Below are 22,719 nucleotides of genomic sequence, written 5' to 3'. Positions count from 1 at the left end.
TAAAAGTTAAGATGGGAGCTGGCAAGATTAAGGATGTTTGCCGCCAAGTCTGAACACCTGGGTTCAATACCACAACACCCACAGTGGAAGAAGGGAACACTCTCATAAGCTGTCCTCAGATCACCAGCAAGCCATGGCTTATCAACAACCTCCTCCACACAATAAAGGCTAAAAAATAAAATAAAGAAACACAGGCTTATTGCAGGATATTTGATCACATTGGGTGAAGATGTGTTACTGTTTTACCTCACCTGCCTAAGGCACCTTCTGATTGGTTTAATAAAGAGCTGAATGGCCAACAGCTAGGCAGAAGAAGATAGGTGGGACTTCCAGGCAAAGATAGGAACTCTGGGAAGAATCTGAGAATCAGGGGATTTGTCAGTGAGATGCAGAGAAAGTTGGACATACGGTACTGAGGAGAAGTAGTTGAACGATGTGGCAGATGTAGATGAATATAAACAAGTTTTAAGAGCTAGTTGGGAACAAGCCTAAGCTAAGGTCAAGCTTTCATAATTAATAATAAGTCTCTGTGTCATTACTCAGGAGCTGGCAGTCCAAAGAAAGACCTGCTACATTGGCTAAAGGAAAAAAACCTATTACCAAAAGAAAAATTAAACAGAAATGTTAACCCTACTAGTTTATTTTTGTATACTTTTATTACTAAAAGTCTAAACTCCAATAACATTAAACAAAAGTAGTTATGGCTATCCTCTTACCTGGAAAAAGGGATAACACGGTCATTAGTGCACCCACCAATCTATTCACTGGAGAAATGTAAAAAAGAACCTGAAATGGATTCAAATAAAATTAAATTAGAAAATTCATGAGACTGTAATAATATATAAAGGAAGGATTCTTTGCATATGAGTAATACTTAAAAAAACAACAACACCCATGAGTCATGATTTAAAACAACAATAACAAATCAGCTTTCCCACCTACCAAAATTCAGGTAAAATTGATGGTCTGGTGATGATTCAAAGGATAAAGGTGCCTACCAAGCTTGATGACTTTAGTTCAATCTGTGTGTCCTACATTGTAGAAATTGTCCACTGACCTTTACACATAAGTTGTGATGACTGTGCCCATGTAAACAACCGTGCGCGCGTGTGCGCACACACACACACACACACACACACACACACACACACACACACAAAATGAGTTAACTAGACTTTGGGTTTGGTTAATTTCATAATTCAAAAAAAAAAATTTTTTTTTTTTCCTGGTTTTTCGAGACAGGGTTTCTCTGTGTAGTTTTGGTGCCTGTCCTGGATCTCACTCTGTAGACCAGGCTGGCTTTGAACTCACAGAGATCCTCCTGCCTCTGCCTCCCGAGTGCTGGGATTAAAGGCGTGCGCCACCACCGCCCGGCTCAAAAAATTTTTAAGTTCTTTATAATAAATTATTGGGCAACAGAATATTTACAATATGTTAGATTTACTGTCCCACAAATTATTGGCTAAGGTAGTTTGTCACCTTAACCAAATGATCAAATTTCACATTATCAAGAACAGTACAGTTGTGTCATATTCTGAGGTAATGTCATCACTGATTTATCATTTTGCTAAAAATGCTTAAAATGTTTAATCTGAAACTGCTTAAAATGTTTAATCTGAAACTAACCACAAGAAAACAATCACACATTTAATTCTATAATACTTGACTAGATTCTTTTAAAAAGTGCCAAACTCACTTCAGCAGCACAGATACTAAATTTGGAAGTATACAAAGAAGATAAGCATGTCCCCTGTGCAAAGATGACATGCAAATTCATGAAGTACTCCATATTTTAAAAAGGTATCAATCATGAGGACTAGAATTCAGGTTCCAATGTCCATGTAACAAGCTGGGCAGCACCCTTTGAATGCTATAATACCAGCTCTGAGGCAGGCTGAGCCTAGGGGATTGCTGAGGCTTGCTGACTTCCTGTATAGCTGAAGAAATACAAGTCCCACGTTAACAGAAACCATAACCCAAAATGAATAGGTTGATTGATTGATGAGGATACTCCCAATACCCTCTGTTAGCCTCAGCATGCAGGAAAAGGTGCTCCTAATTGTACATACACCCACACAGACATATATAATATATACACAATCAGTTAAAAAGTGCCAGTCATGAAATTCAAGAGGAAATGGGGGAAAGAGGCAGGACTGAGGAGATGGCCTAGTGTTTAAGAAAATACATTACTTTAGCAGAGGACCTGAGTTAGGTTCCCAGCACCCACATCACCCAGTTCACAAATGCCTGTAATTCCAGTTCCAAGGGATCCAAAGTTCTTTTCTGGATTCTTGAGTGTACCTGTACTCATACATATAGACACATGCCCACATATATACAGTTAAAAATGAAATAGATCTAAAAAAAAAAAAAAGAAACAAATAAACAAAAGAGTATGAGGTGATGGAACAATTTGATTTGGAGTTAGATATGCTACCATTGAGCCATGAGGTCTCCTAATAGAATAATTTGAGACTAGAGGGCACTAGAAAGGTAATAAAGGATTCCTGACTGGTTCCTAGATTTAAAAAAAAAACAAAAACAATTGACTATACATTTTATCTGTAACAGTTAATATGGATCCCCTCAGTCATTTATTATCTTTCTATAAACATATTAAAAACTCTGTTCCTTACCATTCTTTACAATTGCAATTTTTATAGAAGATAAATTACTAAGAGACTGATGGGATAGGCCAGAGATACCAGAGAAATAAATGCAAAGGCTAAAGTGCAACAGAAACAACAACATTTAGAGTGTGAATTGTCACATAGTTACTATGTAGTCCAGGCTGGTCTGGAACCCGCCACCATTCTGAGATTACAAGCATGTGATACTGTCTTCTGACTTTTTTTTTCAATAGATCACTAGAATTTTTAAAAATTAAATTTTATTTTATGTGTGTTTTGCCTGCTTGTATGTCTGTGAACAATGCATGTGCCTGTGCTTGGTGAAAGGCCAGAAGAGGATCAGATCCCCTGGTACTGGAGTTATAGACGGTTATGAGCCACCATGTAGAGGTACTAGGAATCAAACCCAGTGACTGTGGAAGAACAGCCAGTGCTCTTAACTGCTGAGTCATCTAACTTCAGCCCTAGACCTGGGTTTATAAACTTTATTTTGTGTTCATGTTTGTAGGTATTCTTGCACACGTCTACATGTGTGTGGAGGATGGAATGCAACAATGAGTATCTTTTGCAATTCTTCTCTACGTTATTATGTTTTGAGACAAAGTCTCTCACTAAATCTGGAACTCACGGCTGGCCAGATGAGCTAGCCAGTAAGCCAGAAAGCCTTCAATCTCCACTTCTCCAGTGCAGGGATTACAGGAGCATGCTACTGTGCCAGCTTTCACACGGTGCTGAACTCAGGTGCTTACGCTTACATGGCAAGCACTTTACTGACTGAGCCATTTCCCCAACCACTAATGTTCTATTTAGAATAAAAATCCACTCTCTAAAGTCCCCACAATAACATTTAATAGTTCCAGTAACAAAAAAATTCTCTATTTCACATAGTATATTATAATTACATTATTTATGGACAAATCTAATTAAAAATTTAAGGAATTAAAAGAAGAAATCAGCTATCAAGGACATTATTATAGCTAGAAGTGGTGCTGTATTCTTATAATCCCAAGATTCAGAGTTTAGAGGTAGGAGGATTATGAATTTTCAAGCAGCCTGGGCCACATTCAAATCTTGTTCAAAAAAAAAAGGAAAAAGAAAAGAACATAACATGTATGGAAACTTAAAACAGTCTGTGTATTATATTCTCCAGCCATGTTTCAGTGAATCTGTATCTGCTTATAAAACTAGAATCACAGGGGCTAGAGAAATAGCTCAGTGATTAAGAACACTCCCTGCTTTTGCTGATAAACCAGGTTCAGTCTGCAGCACCCACATGGCAGCTCACAACCATCTGTAACTCCAGAGGACCTATGCCTTCTTCTGGCTTCTGTAGGCACCAGGCACACGTCTATTGCACATACACAGATACAGGCAAAACACTCATAAAATAAATAAAATGTAAAATCTGGATTATAGTCTTATGGTTGGATAACTTTTAACCTAATATGCCATGAAACATCTTGACAATAAAAAGTATTGGGGGATTTTTATTGTTTGGAGTTACATGCAACACACAATAGTTAGCTACTCATTTTAAGTGATTCTGTGATGACTCTTTCAGATAGTTTTGCATCCAACTCAGATTAATTCTGAAAAAGAAATCCCTAACAGGAGAATTACTGGGGAAAAGGAATAATTGGCTTAAGGTCATGAGCCTTAGCAAGCATAGTGCCTAACTAATCCCTTAACATCCTTTCTTCCTTATTTGTACTGAATGCAGTCAATATGGGATATAAAACTGGTTTATTACGGGGCTAGCTTCTGATTAGTCTAAACCAGAATTTCAGAAAACTTTCTCTATAAAGGGTCAGACACATTTTCTTTGTGGGCCATATGGTCTCTCACAACTACTCAACTCTGCTCCTATAGGATAGAAACAGCTACAAACAATAAGCAAATATTAGGGATGCCTGTTTTCCTACTTAAGAAAAACTGCTGCTCTTGCAAAAGACCTGAGTTCAATTCCTAGCACTCCCATTAGGTACCCTGTAACTACAGCTACAGAGTATCTGATACCCTGTATGTGGCTTCCACAGGTACCTGTATACACATGCGCATACCCACATACAGACACACACATAAACATAAATACACACATATAAATACAAATAAAATGAGTCTTAAAAACAACAAACTTCTATAAAAGTGATAAGCTAGAATTGGCTATGAGGCCTAGTTCATAGACCTGAGGTTTACAATGGTTATGGCAATTCCAAATTCAATCTCTTTATAGTACAGAGCGGTTTGGAACCCAAGTTTAAGCCAATTAGCATAGGCAGGCTTTTGGTAACAATTCTGAATCTAGTGGTGGGCATGTTGCCTAATGGGCCCAAACAAACTGAAGGAAAAAATTCATATTCGGAGGTTTGAGAAGTGGTATGTCTGAGGAAGCAAATAGTCAGATTACTGTTGGCAGTTTCTTATATACAAGAGAGATCAGCTCTGGGTAAAATTAACTGGACTGTAGGACAAAGAGAACACCCAAGGTCATGATACCCTGGAAGCACCAAGTCTGACTGAGCCAACACATTTCCCTTTCTATTTAAGTTTAAAATCAAACTGCCTCCAAAAAGAGAACACAAACTTGTATGCTTATGACAGTAAAGAAAAGAATCTTGTGTTTCATTTGATAGACAAAATGTCTTAATACTTAATCATTAATTCCCATGTTACATAACATGTAAGCAATGTCAATAAAAAATAAAGCATCTGTTCTTCCTTTTATCCTTCTATATCTCACCTTTTTTTCAAGAAGAATTAGCTTAAACAGGATCAACACCTGAAGAAGGAAAAAGAAATGCTGTGTTAAAATAAGAACTCAATTGCTATTTTCTTTTCCCAAATACAGTCATGTTATATAATATTAAATAATTATAGTACTTAAGATACATGAGAAATTAGGAACTTGAATTGAGAAATTAAGTATTACCTATGTCCTCTAGAAATATGAGAATCATTTAACCTTTAATTGAAATAGTTTTTTTTGGAAGGAGTAGTGTTATCTTTGCTTGAAAATTTTCAAGCTTCTGAAAAGGCAGAGATTTGAAGCTGGAGAGTGACTCAGTTCATAACATGCATGTCTACTGTGTATGACAGCCCTGCATTCAGATTCCCAGAACCATTTAAGCTATGCATGGTGGTGAACACTTGTGATCTCAGCACTCAGAGGCGGAAGCAGAAGTATCAGAAATTCATGGTCATCCTTAGCTACACAGTGAGTTCAGGCTAGTCTGGGATATATAGCATTTACATGGATAGTCAATAAAGGTTTGGTAAATAAATGACTAATGTGTGTATATCCTAGACAACACATACTTTAACAATAAAGATTATAATGTCTGGCACCAAAAACCACAACAAAAGAAAAAATAATTTATATAGAAAAATGTTCCACTTTCAGGGAACAACATTTTTTTCTACCCACACTAAGTGAAATTGCAAAGACTGCAGAACAAAGGAATCAAAAGCAAACCCTATCCAGCAAGAGGTACTCCCAGACTTTTACCACACAAATACTCCTGACGCCTCCAGCTCTATGTGGTTACGAAGCTGTCTTAGAAGAGCAAAACCACAATTATGCCATCAGCTGATTATGATGCTGCCTTGAGTTCACAGGAAAAGGAACCCAAGAACAGCCTTTCCCATTTCAGTACATCGCAAGTTGAAGGATATCTATCACACCTTGTGTCGAAAATGAAGGACAAGATCTCGAGGAGACAGACCTACAATGTAAACAGGAGAGCTAAGTGTGAAAGGAAGAGAATATCTAAACAAGCAAATGAGAATATGTAAATATTCAAACATTTATGTAATAGTTGGTGAAATACATATATACTCAGAAAGAGTACTATTTAACAGAATCTTCCCCAAGGATGAAAATGTTTAAAATATGCCCTGTCAGACACATTAGCCACTGAGCACTTCAAATGTGGCTTTTAAATTTTATTAACTGCAATATAAATACACTTATATCTATACACTATTAGTGAATACTGTTTTAAACACTGGGTTTAATACTTCTTCTGTTCTACAAACATAAACCACAGAAGTTTAAAAATCATTAAGCTTACACCATAGTGGCAGCCAGTCATTTAAACATGACTTCTGGTCACTGTATTACATATACTATTATTTCTGAATCACACTGTTTTCCAATCATCCATCTCAAACAACACAGTAAAAGAGAAAACAATTTATAAATACATTCTCAGAACAGGACTATCTAGCTGACTTTCTGTTTAAAACTGCACTAGTATTGGCTACTTCACATTGAAATGGAAACGGAGGAAACACACATCACCATAGCATTACAACTCTTTTTACCACAAAAGAATATTTATTGAGTACCTCAGGTAACAATGGATGTTTTGAGCTGTCAAAATAGTGTACATTTAACAAATCCCCAAGTTGAAGAATCTCAGTCAAGAGCTAAGCAGCACCCCACCCCCCATCCTACTGGTAATTATGCTGATCAGCATTAACAGAAAGAAGTTCAGTACTATTCAAAAAGCTGAAACTCACCTGTGCAATACCTGTAACTGTCACTACCAGCATAAGCTAATGATCAATCTTGTATGAATGCTAGCTAAGAGGGTATGTAAGGAAGAAGTCAATTTAAGAACTTAGATACCACACAAAGATTGTGTAAGTAATTATTTGTATAGTATTCAATGAAATGCACATATGCTTGACAGTTCTGATCATGACCAGTTACATGCAACCCAGTTTGGCCACAGCCAACTTTGAGGACATAGCTTCTGACCTGCAAGTTACTTACCAAGATACACCTGCGATCCTTCCAATGAGGCCCCTCCTAAGGAACTGTTCATATGCTCATAGAGCTCCTGCGGAATGCAGACCGAGTTTAGAACCTTTCACTGTCACTTTAGACACTAAGCTCCTAGAAATACGACGATCAGAAAAGGATTGTGTAGGTTATTCTGCCACCTACTAAATTAAGCAACCATTGTCTCTGAAACCTACTAGTTTGGGGCACTCAACTCATTCCTTCTCTTGTAGACATGAACAATATCAGGAGAATTACCGGAGCAAAAAGAACAAAAAGCTACTCAGGATACTCCTTCTTTTTTGATCCATTCCAGAGCTTTAACAGTGGTGTAAATTACCTTCCCCCTGCCTCCTCACTAAAATCCTAACTGTCCCAACTCTACCCAGGCCCAGGACAGATCCAGAACTCTATACTAATGCCAGTCTTGAGAAAAATATGCTATCCTTCTTCAATAAAATACCAGGAACTAGAAGCTAGATACTCAAATTTATAGACACAATGCCATAGCAAAACACTACTCCTTGTAAGAGGCATTCATACTAATTGTTGATAGTCACTCCCTCCTCAAGGACAGTTTGAGTTTAGTACTTGGGTAGATCTCATTAGAATATCAATGGTTAATGCAAATATATTTTAAATAAAGATTTATTTTAAATTTATTTATTTTAAAGATGAATTAAAAATTTTTTATTAATGTACATGTGTGTCCCTGAAGAAGCCAAAGAAGATATCTATCAGATCCCTAGGTGGTTGTGAGGCACCATGTGGGTGCTGGGAACCAAACCTGGTTCCTCTACAAGAGCAGCAAATGCTCTTAAGCACTGACCCATCTCCTCAGGCCCAAGCAAATGGACTTTCACACCATGTTTTTCTTAAACTATCAAGAACTGTCCTTCACAGTACTACTACAAGAGCTACCCGATTCATTAAGCTACCTTCCATCAAACATATTTGTAAGGAAATTAGTTACCTTTAGAATAGAAATTTGGGAAAAATCTTTCTCTTCAAAATATGCATGTGTAATGAGTTGCAATTTTGCTTGAAGTAAGCCATAAAGAGGCTACAGAAAAAGAGAAACCATCATTAGGTTGATCATAGTAAACAAAAGAAACCAACAAATCCCTACAACCTTGTAATCTGAAGATATCAGGGAGGAAAGTTAGTAATACCAACTACAGGACCCACATACATATCTGTTATATCACACAGTCTCACTCTTTGGCAGCAAGTGAAAGCTATCTTGGCAAGGTGGTAAGTCAGGCTACGACTCTGGGCCTGGCTCCATCTTTCAGCTACTTAATTAGGGGCCCTTAACCTTTCCATACCTCTTCACCAAGCTGACCCTGTACACAAAAAGGTGCAACTTCTATGGCTGTGTTAAGGATTAAATAATAGGTAAAGCACTTAACAGAGTCTCTGGCACATAACAAGAATGTCAATAGCTACTGCCTTTCATTCTGTTGTGGTAATATCTAATCATCCTCAAACAGCCTGGTTCTTACACCAAGTTGAGCACTTGGTTTGATTTAAGTTTACACCCTTTCTTTCCTGTTATCTGTGAAAGGTGAGAGCACCTAGTCTATGTCTTCTACAATAATACTATTTTGTATACTTAAAGTTATTCCTCAATTCTTATTTTTCCTACCCAAAATGGATCATATCCACTTTTTAACATTCTTTTTTTTTTTTGGTTTTTTGAGACAGGGTTTCTTTGTGTAGTTTTGCACCTTTCCTGGAACTCACTCTGTAGACCAGGCTGGCCTCGAACTCACAGAGATCCGCCTGGCTCTGCCTCCCGAGTGCTGGGATTAAAGACGTGCGCCACCAATGCCCGGCAACCCTTTAACATTCTTGAGACATATTCTCTTTATGTGTCCCTTTTAGAATACAAGTAATACTGAACTAGTCCCCTGCTGCAGAGTATTTGTTTACACTGTGAATATGTGTCTTTGCCAAGACGCCTTCTGATTGGTATAAAGACCTGAATGGCCAATAAAACAGCTAGGCAGGAGAAGTTAGTAGGGACTTATTGGGACAGAGGACTCTGGGAAGAAGAAAAGTAGAGTCACTAGCCAGACTCAGAGGAAACAGGAGGTGCAAGATGGAAGAGAGGTTATGCCCCATGGCAGAACATAGATTAATATAAATTGATTAATTTAATAAGAGCTAGTTGAGGGGCTGGAGAGATGGCTCAGCGGTTAAGAGCACTAGCTGCTCTTTCAGAGGTCCTGAGTTCAATTCCCAGCAACCACATGGTGGCTCACAACCATCAGTGATGAGATCTGGTGCCCTCTTCTGGCCTGCAGGCAAACACTCTGGCAGAACACTGTATACACAATAAATAAATACATAAATCTTTTTTTTTTTTTTAAAGCGTGTTTTGCCACGTAGTGGTGGCACACGCCTTTAATCCCAGCACTCTGGAGGCAGAGGCAGAGGCAGGTGGATCTCTGTGAGTTCCAGGCCAGCCTGGTCTACAGAGTGAGCAAGTTCCAGGACAGCCAGGGCTGATACACAGAGAAACCCTGTCTCAAAAAGCCAAAAAACAAAACAAAACAAAACAAAAAACAAAACTAGTTGAGACAAGCCTAAGGTTAAAGGCCAAGTATTCATAATGAATAAGTCTCATTATTTGGGAGCTGGCTGGCAGGACGGAGAAAGACTTGTTACAGTCCCCATCCATATACATGTACGAATATCATCATTAAGTACAATATCATTACATTTTCATATCCATTACAATGCACTATGAACATGTGGACCTTTCTGATTAAGTAAGCTGTTCCCATTCCTATGTCTCTTTTAGAGGCAGACAAAACTGGATTTTTACCCTATTTTTAAACTTAGTAGTCTCACATATATGAGAATTAGATATTGTTACTCTAAAATATGTTTATCTGTAAAATGAGACGAACAAAGATATCTCAACATTGTTAGGAAAATAAGAAAGACAATGTTATATAAAATGTCTGGTAAGAATTAACACTGACACAGACAGACATAGGTGGTCTCTGTTATTCAAACTGCCCTCTCAAGGTGACTACTCAGGAGCCTTTCAGCATGTATCTACTTACACATACAATATCCTATGTTTTGGTTAACTGGTCCTGTACACAAATTAACTGAGATATATTTTTCAGGCTATCCATCTAGAAACTGCATTATTATTATTATATCATACTTAGAGTTATTATGATATGGCATGGCATGCTGGTGCACACCTTTAATCCCAGTATTCATGAGGCAGAGGCAGGTGGGTGGAACCCTGTGAGTTCAAGGCCAGCCAGGGCTACAATAGTGAAAACCTATTTGCTCCTGCAAGAAAAAAAAAGAATATTTTATATATAAGTTATTATTAATTCATGGTTTCTTCTCCCATCTTTTCTTCTTCCTTGCCCTCTTACTTTTCAGATAGTAATAAAATCCCAAATAAATCTTATCTTGCAAACGTCGATTTACATTATACAAAACTTTATTTTTTGGCTTTTCAAGAAAGAGTTTCTTTGCATAGCTTGGCTGTCTTGGAACTCTCTGTAGACCAGGCTGGCCTCAAACTCACAGAGATCCACCTGCGTCTGCCTCCAAGTGCTGGGATTAAAGGCTTGTGCCACCACCACCGGGCTAAAACCTGTTGTTTGTTTTGAGACATGGTCTCATTATGTAACTCTGGTTGCCTGAATTCACTATACAGATCAGGCAGGCCTTAAACTCTCAGAGATCTGCTTGCCTCTGTTTCAAGTACTGAGATTAAAAGTGGCACACACTTTTAATCTCATTCCCGGCTATACAAAGAGTATTTAAACTGCCTGTGGATAAGAAAATTAGATAAGTTCCCAAGAAATAATCAGACAAGCCTACATTGGTAAATGGGCTTTAATGTTTTATGGGCCAATAAAACATTTTTAATTTTGGTTTGGAGTGACTGCAGAATGGCTATGATAGTAATCATAAAATATAGATAATTAACATGATATAAATCTAAACTATTCCCCACAATGAAGATTTTTTGGGGGGAAAACTAAATTTTACTGCAGAATTAGGCATTTGATACAAAGGTGTCATTATCTTATTATCAATAGGCATCGAATACTGTAAATTATCAACTGAGGACTATGAAAACCAAAAATGTCACTGAATTTGTATTTCCTTCCTTCCTCTCTCTGACCCTTCTCCCAACTCTTCCTTTGTGATGATGGGGATCGAAACTAGGACTTGCATAATAGATAAATGCCCCAGTCATTTATTTTCTTTTAAAAATTAAAAATAAGCTGAGTGCGATCACACACACATGTAATTCTAGAAGTGGAGGCAGAAGGATCAGGAGTTCAAAGTCTTAGCTATATAAAGAGTTTCAGGCCAACCTGGGCCATATAAGATTCTGTCTTAAAAACAAAATGATGTTAAAATAGGGGCAATGGCACTGGCCCAGCTGATACAGGTACTTGCAACCCGATGATACAACCCTGATGACCCCAGTTTGATCCCTTGAACCTACATAAAGGCAGAGGGAGAGAAGTGACTCCACAAAGTTGTCCTCCGACCTTCCTATGTGCACTGTGGCATGCACTCCTCCCTTCGCACTAGTAGTACAATTTAGAAAATAAAATACATGTTTAAGTGTGTAATTGTTAATGTCAACTTGAAAACTATGCACCTACAATAAACACAACTCTGAAATATTGTTATAGTATGTACAGTTTGACCATGTCATTGGCTTTTCTCAAACATTCTGAAATTTAAAGTATATATTAAGGTTAAATGTCTTCACTGCAATAGTCATGAACTTCTATATTACAAATAAAGTGAGAGCAATTATGATATTTTTTAAAGTTATTAAAATAGCATTTATCCAAAGTCTTGGGGACAAACAAAAATAGATAAATGAACTATAACAGATGCTTTTTTGGGTTAAATGTCCACGTGTTCATCTTGGGATCTTCAGGAGACTACACAGAAGAGCAAACTGCTGGAAGCAGAGGACACAGGAGCACATCAGTAGGCACTCGACTAATTTTAGCAAGTCCTTATTCTCATACATTCCTTGGTCTAAAGAAAAAGTGCTGCCTTGAGTGTTTATATGTAAGTAAGTTATGAGATCTCTTACCAGCTTGCTTAAAACACAGACACTTTTCTGAACAGTCTCTCTGGTGATGTCGGCTTGCCTTACTTTTAATGCCTGTTATAAGCAAACAGTTATTTATTAGAAATACTTCACAGCTGCATTTATAAACAGTTACAATATGAACACAGTAATTAAATAGAAAAAATCTTGCATTCAGTTAAATTAAAGAACTTCACAGTGAATCTCAGCTACGGCAGTTGAACATACCTGCTAGCCTTGCTCTGAATGTCAGTAGCTAGGCACTGGGTAGAACAGTGAAGGGACAATCCCCACTGCCCTGGAATTTACAGGCTAGAAACTGCTTTATGTACAAGTCACATACCAGACCAACCCTTCAATGAGAACTAACACATAAAAACTAACTGGATTAAAAAACAAGATTTGCTATCTCCTAAAAACACACCTGCCAGACATCCAAAAATTGAGAGTCACAAGGATCGAAATTAATCTACCAAGCAAATGGGAGCCTTCAAAAAACTAATGTTGCTAGATTCATAGCTGCAAAAGTAGACTTCTAAACTAGTCAGGAGAGATAAAAAAAAGGCACCATACCACAAATGTGTTGTTAGGTACTGATGCTCAAATACTTCTGGATGTATTTCTTCTTTCCCTTAGTAATGCTACTGAAAATGCTGTGATATTCTCTTTTTGTACATTTCTATACATTTAACCACTTCCACTGAGTTTAATTTTTAATGTGATTTTGATGCCTTCATTTTCATTAGTTCTCATTATGTAAATTTAAATATGCTTATAAAAACAATGCATGATGCTGGGCGGTAGTGGCGCATGCCTTTGGTCCTAGCACTTGGAAGGCAGAGGCCAGCCTGGTCTAAAAAATGAGTTCCAGGACAGCTAGTACTGTTACACAGAAAAACCCTGTCTCGAAAAAACCAAAGGGGGAAAAAGTATGACAAAAAAACCATAAAAATCTCAAACAAACAAATCATAACAAATGCTGGTACCTATGTGGAGAAGGAGAAACCCTCACTCACTGCTAGTAAGGGAGCAAATTGTTATGGCCATGGAAACCAGAATGGAGGTTACTCAAAAACCTAAAAATTAGGAGTTCAGCAGTTAGAAGTGCACATTGCTCTGGCAGAGGACCCCAGTTCTGTTCCAGAACCCACTTGGGCAGGCTCACATCACTTCAGCTCTATGGGACTGAACACCCTCTCTGGCCTCTTCAGGTACTTGCACAGCTGTACTACATTAAAAGTAAAGACTGTGGCCGGGCGGTGGTGGCGCATGCCTTTAATCCCAGCACTCGGGAGGCAGAGGCAGGCGGATCTCTGTGCGTTTGAGGCCAGCCTGGTCTACAGAGCGAGATCCAGGAAAGGCACAAAACTACACACAGAAACCCTGTCTCGGAAAAAAAAACCACACACAAAAAAAAAAAAAGAAAAAAGAAAAAAAGTAAAGACTGTGATTCCCCAAATGACCAACATCTAAGCAGGGGTTGGAGGAGCTTTTCCCTAATGCTGCTCCACCATCAATTATCATACCTTGGCTTCAATTTGTCGATAGCAAGAGATACCATATACTGTGGCTCCATTTCCATTTCTGGGTGGCAAGTGAAAAAACACAGTATCTAAGAGATACACAGAAAAATGTAAACAGTGATATTAATTACTCATTACTGAACAATCAAATATGAAGTTATAATGCAGTCATTAACACACAAATGATGACACATCCAGGAACCATGTGATACTTATTTCTAGCATCATAAACTCCCCCCCCCCATCTTTATAGTACATGTCTGTCACAAAACCTAAGAGATAACAGGTCAAATTGACTGTACAATTACAGAAAATACATGCAGGGACTGCTCCAGACTAAAGGAAAGTCAAGTCACAAAAACTGATGGCAACATGTGAATCTTGAGTGGATTCAAGAAATTTTGGGAAAACTGGGGAAATCTGAACATAAACTGGATATGAGATGATATTATGGAACTGCTGTTAGATCTTTTAGCTATGATAATACAACTGGATGCTGGGGAATGATTATATTCTTAGGGGGTACATGTACTAAAGTATTTAGAAGTCAAGTGTCTGTCATTATTCCAAATGACTTTAGAATAAAAAGTAGACAAAACTGAACATACATATAAACATAAAAAAACTTATAAAATATTCCCTATAATTTTAATTTAACTCTTCCACCAGATTAAAAGCATCCATAACAAAAAAGTTAGGAAGAAATGTATTTCTGAGGTTACATATCCATCCAATGAAACTTACTTTAAACTGTATAGTAACATTTGATTTATTTTATAAGAGAAATATTAAATATTGCAATAGGAAAACACATAGTCAAATTATGTTGAATCTGGTTTAATCAAAGTAAAATAGTACTTTATTAGGTCTGGCAAAGCACTCTCATATGGTGGTAGAAGACTCTGAAAATGTCACCACTCTTCTCTGAGGACACAAACATTTTCAGGCAAGCAAGCAACTTTTAAAGTACAGGGTTGCAGCATGGCTACAGAGTCAAAGAAACAATCTCCACTGCATTCAGGTGGACAGGAGAAGTCTGAAACTAGAGATTTCCAGGCCATGTGTTGCTAGTGCACTTAACTCTTCCTTTCTGCCACTGAGTGGAATCTGAAGTCTGACAGAATTGTAGGCATGAACCCATCGGCAGCTATCCCGCTATGGCTATACCTGAGTGCTCTGGACAGGAGAGGAGCCAAGAGTCACTGACCATAAAAATAGGTCCAGCAGTCTCTGAAGCTTCTCTAGTGCATGCCTCACTTCCAAACAACACATACACATTTTATAAGTAATCACAATAAGTCCAAAGGCTTTCATTTTCCAAAGTATTCAAGACTGTTATAGCAAAAATTTTAAAAATTGCACCTAGTAATTGGTCTACTATTTAATGACATACCTTCCTGATAGTTATGTGCACCATCTGGTAAGGCAAGGAAAGGTAAATATTTCCATTCTTCGGGTAAAGTGTGGCTGTCATGTCCATCTCCTGGAATCAGTGGTGGGTAAGAGAATTCAACCTAAATTGGAAAAGAATGTTAGCCAAATGGTGATTAAAGGAAGAATCTTATACTGACAAACAACAATGCTCTTAAACCCTGAACAATGCCATTGGAGATTACTGGCAAACCCAAGCACAGAAGAGAAGAGAAGGTTTATAGACTGTTCCCTGCTGATTTAAAGTATCTAGTTGTAACTCTCATAAGCACGTTTAAATAGTTTAGCTACTATACATACTCAAGAATTCTGAAAGTGAAATTAAGGCTATGCTAGGATGACTTAGGTTCACAGTGTTTATAACACAGTTTCTTTGGGAAAATGTGGTCCAGACTCAAACAGCCAACTTTGGGATCATAACTCATCCAATACATTGTAGACTGCATGCCTTATGTTGGCAGTTTTAGAATTCTTATTTCCTGTTGGTAAAGTTGCTACTAATAGATACTTGTACTTGAAAATACATATAGATGAATATACAAATAGATGAATTTGCTAATTAATTTCCAAACAGGTAACCTCCTTCTACATGGACACATACAATTTTAATAGCTACATGGTATTATTTATTTGTTTGGCAAACTCTCTTGTTATTTTAGAAGTTTTTTAAACAGCTTTATAAACTAGTTATCATTTTTCAAATGTGGCATAATAAAAATACTACTAGTTCGTCCAACAAAGATCCTAAAATGCTTGGAACTTCCTGAGCCATAAATTATTTATAATGAGTCCCAATACACATGAGCTTATGCTTAAGCTATCTTTAGGATAAGGGCTGTCACCAGAAAGACAGTACCTTGATTAGAAAGATAGAACTTTCAAGCCTATATTTTGTCCCTGGGAGAGAGCCTGGAGATTAAATTCAGTCATTAAATGGCCAATGTGTTAACCAATCATGCTTATGTAATGAAACCTTTAAATCCTTTAACAGTGGGGTTCAGAGAGCTCCTGAGTTGCTAAGTACGTGAAGATGCAGGGAGGGAACGGATGCTCCCTGTCTCTCCTTCATACCCTGCTTTATGTACTATTCTCTTCACTTGGCTATCCTTGAGTTGACGGTTGTGGGAACCTTTGAATTTAGGGCTAAGCTGGACAGAAATTCAAGTGGCCTGGGTCCTTGGGACCTGTAACTGGCATTTTAATAATGTAATAATCTTATGGAACCAAGCCTTTAAACTGTGGGGTTTGGTGCTAACTCTGGGTAACTAATAATAGGTTTGAAGAATAGGTAAGAATCTGAGATCAAACATGGACATTAAGCTTCCAGAGATTAAGAAACATTTACACTGATTATTACCTACTAGTAAGTAGTAGAAATACATGGACCAAAATTTAAGTGAAATTTAGGGATCAAAGAACATGGTGAGGCATTAACACACACCAGTGTGAGGGAGACATTAATGCTCCCCAAAAGTATAAAGCTAACCAAGAAAACTTCAAGTATCTCTCTTTAAATAACCAATTCACATGGCCAGACCCACCCTGATTTCTGTTATTTTATACATTTATTCTGAAGTGGTAACAGGAGGAAAGAAGACAACAATGGCTGACTCCTAAAAAGCAGAAACAATAACGATGCTCTAAATCACAAAGAATAATTTTTCTTTCTTATTTTATGTGTACAGGTGTTTTACTTGCATGCATGTAAGTACACCATGTGGGTGCCCTTTTCTAGTGGTTACCAAAGAAACAGGAGATGGGGTCCAAAGCTGGGTATGAGGGGAGGATATATCCTCAACTGCCTCTAAGCCTGTTAATTCCTATCTAGCTACCTAATAGGAAACATCACAACTGCCACTCCTTAGGGTTTAAAATAACATATGAAAACAGTGAAGGCTATGTTGAGGCCCATTAAGGGAAAGCTACTTCTCTGGGTCAAAATAACAGAATCTGAATTATGCCTCCGGTCCTAGGTGGAGACATGACATTCTGATGTGTTCCAAAGATTAGAACATTATATACTATTCTCTCTTAAGAATCAATCCAGGCCAGTAAAATGGCTCAGCAGGTAACAGCACTGGCAGTCAATCCTGAAAACTTAAATTCAATCCCTGAAGTCCATGCAGTGGAAGGAGAGAACTAGCTCCCCAAGCTGTCTTCTAACCTCCACTTGTGTGCCTGGTCTGTCAATCACCTGGCCAGAAAACTGCTCCGTAGGAAAGCTGGTTCACCTGAAGGTGTGCTGTGGAGTTGGGAAAAGTTATCCCCTAATGAGATCATGTTCTTATCTCCCAGAAGTCCCACTCCCAAAAAGTTGCTTACAGCCCTTCCATGATGCAGTACTACTAAGTCTGCTAGCTTTTCTAACCCAATCAGTCTAACTTTTTCTTTCTACCTGTTTCTTCTTTGGATACAGTCCAAAACCTGCTCAAACCCTCTGGGCCTTTTCACTTTCTATGAAGACCCCTCTACCTCCCTATAAAAATTATAAAAAAAATTTATAGCTGTTTGCTGACTTCCATGGCTGAACCCTCCTGGTTTCTTGGAGTCTAATTAGAAAGGAATGACTTTCAAAGCCTATGAGATAGCTCAGAAGGTTAAAGGCATCAAGCCTAATGACTGGAATTTAATCTCCAGGATGCCCAAGGAAGGAGAGAACTGTTTCCAAGTTGTTTCCTTTATAAGTTACCTAAAATTAGACTATTTGATATGAAATAATCTGTATATGTTTCTATAGTAAATCCCAGACTTTTATTTGTTCCAGTATATAAACTATAATTGTCAGATTGCCACTGGTTTTTTAAAAATTATTTATTTTTGAATCAGGGTCTTACTATGTAGTTTTGGAGGGCCTGGAACTCACTATGTAGAATAGACTGGCCTTGAACTCAGAGATCCACCTGTCTCTGCCTCCCAAGTGCTGGAATTAAAGTCACGTGCCATTATGCCCAACTTTTTTTTAAAAAGTCATGTATGAGTACTGTATCTACATAATTCCCACCCCCCCCACTCTAACTCCTTCCATGTTCTTCCCTCTCCTCATGAGTTTGTCTTTATTATTGTTACACACACACACACACACACACACACACACACACGAGTGCAAATGTACATATAAATATAACCTGCTGAGTCTATTTAGTGTTGCTGTTATGTATACGTGTTTAGGGCTGAGCACTTGGAATGGATAATCTATCAGGGACTTGTCCCTGAAGAAGACTGAGTCTACCTCTCTAAGCATCCATTAACTGTAGGTAGCTCTTCATAGTAAAAGGAAAGTAAAACCTCCATGCACATACAAAATAGAATTAAAATGTAGTTTAAAAAAAAAAAAAGGCATGACTTTCTCTCTTCCTGTTCTCCATCTCCTTTCCCTGGCAGAAGCCAAAATGTATAGCTTGTTGATCTTGTTTGTTCATTTCTTTCTTCCTTTTCTTTTGGTTTTTCAAGACAGGGTTTCTCTGTAGACCAGGCTGGCCTAGAACTCAGAGATTTGCCTGACCTTCTGAGTGCTGGGATTAAAGGTGTGCGCCACCACCATTCTGCTCATTTTTTTTTTTCAAACTCTAAAAAATGGTCCTTAAACTTCCTTCTGAGTCAGTTTTTAAATTGTTTTATTAAAAGACTAAAAACCCACAAGAGGAAACCCCAATTTCCTTGGTAAAGTTCCAACTGTTTTGCAATTCTGCTTTTTCTTCTCCCCAGAAATACAGAGTGGGGCTGGAGAGAGAGCTCAGAGGTTAGAGTACTTGCTGCTCTTCCAAAGAGCTCAGGTTCGATTTCCAGCACCCACATCAAGCAGCTCACAAGTGCCTGTTACTCCAGCACCAGGAAATCTAACACCCTCTTCTGGCTTCCACAGGCACCTGCATGCATATGAACATATATACACCCAGGCACACACATATACAAACAAAATAAATTAATAAATCTTGAAAGAAAAAGAAAATGAAATACAGAGTCACGGGGAGAGGGTCATATGGCCCCACCCATCTTTGAGGAGCTATTGGCAGTTATAGTTGCTGGGGGATTTTCTTTAGTGGTATAGCCATTAAGCTGCCCAAGTTTCAGTGAATAACTTCTCCATTCATGCTTGTGCAGTGAGTCACACACACAAAAACAACAAACAAAACATGAAGGAACACTTGTTGAGAAGAAAGGGTTCATCAGGAGCGGAGGGCATGAAAAAGAATAATGGAGGATGAAAATGACCTAAAGACTTTATATATTTATGTGATGCTGTCAAAGAAGAAAGAAAGAAAAGAAATACAGTTTGGTAAAACCATTCAAGAGTTAAAGTTGAGCTGGGAGGTGGTGGTGCACGCCTTTAAGCCCAGCACTTGGGAGGAAGAAGCAGAAGGATCTCTGTGAGTTTGAGGCCGGCCTGATCTACAGAGTGAGTTCCAGAACAGCCACAGTTACACACAGAAATCCTGTCTTGAAAAACCAAAAAAGAATTAAAGTTGCTAGCTATGTATACAGACCAGGAGCTCTATCAGACAAGAGATCAAAGGCAAAAATGTAGGGTGGTCAGATGGCCTAGTGGGTAAAGGTGCTTGCAGCCTGACAAGGCAAGCATGAAGACCTGGATTCAATCTCTGGAACCTAGGTAAATGCTGAAGGAGAGAACTGACGCCAAAGTTGTCTTCTGACTTCCACACACGGGTCACGCCCCCATTCCATGAACATTGCACACACAATAACAAAGTGTTGCAGATATTTGTGTACATTGTAAAGATGTGTCTCTGCCTAAGGCTCCTTCTGATTGCTTTAGTAAAGAGCTAAATGGCCAATAGCTATTCAGGAGGTATAGGCCGGACTTCCAGGCAGAGAGAGAACTCTGGGAAGAAGAAAGGCGGAGTTGCCAGCCAGACTTGGAGGAAGCAGGGCATGGGCAGTTCAGAGATGAGGTAACACCATGTGGTAGAATGTAGATTAATATAAATGGGCTAACTTAAGTTATAAGAGCTAGTGGGACAAGCCCAAGCTAAGACCAAGCTTTCATAATTAATAAGTCTCTATATCATTATTTTTAAGCTGGCAGCCCAAAGAAAAATCCAACTACAATGTTTAAAAATTTAAAACTATGAACAAAATTAAAGAGCTTGACTGATACATATTTGATTATTTAACAAAAGGTTATGGCAATCTGATTTGTGGGCTGGCCCAGCCTAGTACGTATAGCTCCACAACTTGTCAGAACGCAGAGAACTGACCATGAGGTACTCAACCCCAGCTGATATATACAACACAAGGAACATGGTGGAAGAGGGGTAGAAAGAGTCTAAGAGTCAGAGGACAAGGACATCTCCATATAACAGGGAAGCTACACACATGAAATCTCAGTAACACGGTTGCCTAAACAGGACCTGCGCAATGACAACAGTAGATCAGTGGATGGGGAAATCTCACAAGACCCCACCCCTAGATGAAAAGCTATGGGCTATTAATGGAGCTGAGAGACAGAGACTCAGTCCTCTCCAGGGACAAGTCCCTGATAGGTTATCTATTCAAAGTGGTCAACCCTAAACACACACACACACACACACACACACACACACACACACACACACACCACACCAGCAACATCAAATGGACTCAGCAGGTTAAATTTACGTGTGTGAGTTAGAATATTATTTTATGGTGTGTTACTTTTGTTTATGTTGCATTTGTTTAACTCTGTGAAGCTGCTTTACTTTGCCTGTCTAAAACACCTGATGGTCTAAAAAAGAACTGAATGGCCAATAGCAAGGCAGGAGAAAGGATAGGCAGGGCTGGCAAGCAGAGAGAATATATAGGAGAAATCTGGGAGATCAAGGCAAGAAGTAGACATAGAAGGAGGAGGAGTCCAGAGGCCAGCCACCCAGCTACACAGCAAGCCATGGAGTAAGAGTAAGATTTACAGAAGTAAGAGAACAGGAAAAGCCCAAAGGCAAAGGTAGATGGGATAATTTAAAAGGAAAGAATAAGCCTCTGTGTGTGACTTATTTGGGAGCTGGGTGGTGGGCCCCCCCAAAGAGCCTAAGTGTGTGTGTGTGTGTGTGTGTGTGTGTGTGTGTGTGTGCAATCAGGAGCTCTCATGGATACAGGCTTGCACGAGGTAACAATAACCAAGTTGAAACATGAATTTAAGAAGAAGGGACACAAGAAGAATTGGGAGAGAAACAGGAGGTGTACAATTATGTAAATAAGTATTCATGTATGACGTTAAAAAAAGAGCAGGGCATCTGAGAAATAAGTATTTTTGTTTGTTTGTTTTGTTTTAAGATAGGGTCTGATTATAATGTAGCACTGGTTGTCCTGGACCTCACTCTGGAGACCAGGCTGAACTTTAACTCACAGAAATCCACCCTGAACCCAGAATCTTGTGTTCACTAGGCAAGCACTCTACTACTGAGCTACATTCCCCCAGCCCAGGATTAGGTTCTTAGTGCTTTGTTTCCATTATACTCCAGGTAGGTGTCATTTTACAAAGGTGATAATCAGGTTACTCTGAGTATCAATTGGGGAAAAATTCAAATAGGATTTTTCTGTTTCATTGCAATTATTATAAATTATCTGGCAAAAGAAACAGAGAAGAACAAATTAGGAAGCTATTTGTATTTGCTGGTCTTGGAGTAGTGTTATAAGGCCGCCTGACTTCTACACAGAACTCAGTTTACAAAAGCAGTCACTTTAACCCTGTGTGCTGAAACCAAAATCCAAAGGCAAAGAAATGACATAGCATTCAGGGTTCTATTGTATCTTTCCTTTACTGTTCTCTAATCTTTATGCAGCACTACATACAGTTTCCCTTACAGAAATATATATTACCAACAAAACCAGTAAGACAGGCAGAAAACATAATAAAATCTAGACTTTCAAATGACAGCAAGAATTAGGAGACTCTAACGCCTATCAATACTGATGTTTTCTTCTTTCTTTTCAGAGCTCCACATCACTCTTTACCCAGAGAGACTATACTGCCACACACATGAAGCACACGGCACAGGAAGCAAGGGTACTACTTCTAACTCCAGGGCTGTGTTTTATTATGATCTCAGCAATTTTTTTTTCAGTAAGATTTTTGTCAAGTTTTGTCACTTTACTCGTATCTTACAAAGCAACTAATTAGTTCAAAAGCTGTAGTTCTGAAGTATTAAATCATCTTAATATCATATGCAATAACACTATTTTCTTTTTAGTGCCATTCTATCTTTCTAATCTGTAGATAAAAGAATACAACACCTTAAAGTTAATATT

The 22,719-nt window shown here is 38.3% G+C and overlaps 1 protein-coding gene and 1 non-coding gene across 2 annotated transcripts in view; one reads left to right on the top strand and one right to left on the bottom strand.

Annotated features, from left to right (window-relative positions):
- Positions 1 to 22,719, bottom strand: part of Avl9 (AVL9 cell migration associated) — a 52,002-nt gene that overhangs the window by 27,559 nt on the left and 1,724 nt on the right. Inside the window, exons 2-9 of the mRNA XM_059257886.1 lie at positions 15,440 to 15,560; positions 14,050 to 14,135; positions 12,527 to 12,598; positions 8,393 to 8,482; positions 7,411 to 7,477; positions 6,315 to 6,355; positions 5,374 to 5,412; positions 717 to 786 (exon numbers count right to left, since the gene is read on the bottom strand). Of these exons, the coding sequence (XP_059113869.1) occupies positions 717 to 786; positions 5,374 to 5,412; positions 6,315 to 6,355; positions 7,411 to 7,477; positions 8,393 to 8,482; positions 12,527 to 12,598; positions 14,050 to 14,135; positions 15,440 to 15,560 (586 nt within the window). The remainder of the gene's footprint in view (positions 1 to 716; positions 787 to 5,373; positions 5,413 to 6,314; positions 6,356 to 7,410; positions 7,478 to 8,392; positions 8,483 to 12,526; positions 12,599 to 14,049; positions 14,136 to 15,439; positions 15,561 to 22,719) is intronic.
- On the top strand, positions 1,684 to 1,795 carry LOC131907508 (U6 spliceosomal RNA). Its single transcript, XR_009378417.1, has one exon. It is a non-coding gene; the product is annotated as a U6 spliceosomal RNA (small nuclear RNA).

Source organism: Peromyscus eremicus, chromosome 3, assembly GCF_949786415.1.
Source record: "Peromyscus eremicus chromosome 3, PerEre_H2_v1, whole genome shotgun sequence".
NCBI classification, from domain to species: Eukaryota; Metazoa; Chordata; class Mammalia; order Rodentia; family Cricetidae; genus Peromyscus; species Peromyscus eremicus.
Note: the sequence above shows the minus strand (reverse complement) of the source record. Positions and strands in the feature narration are given on the sequence as shown.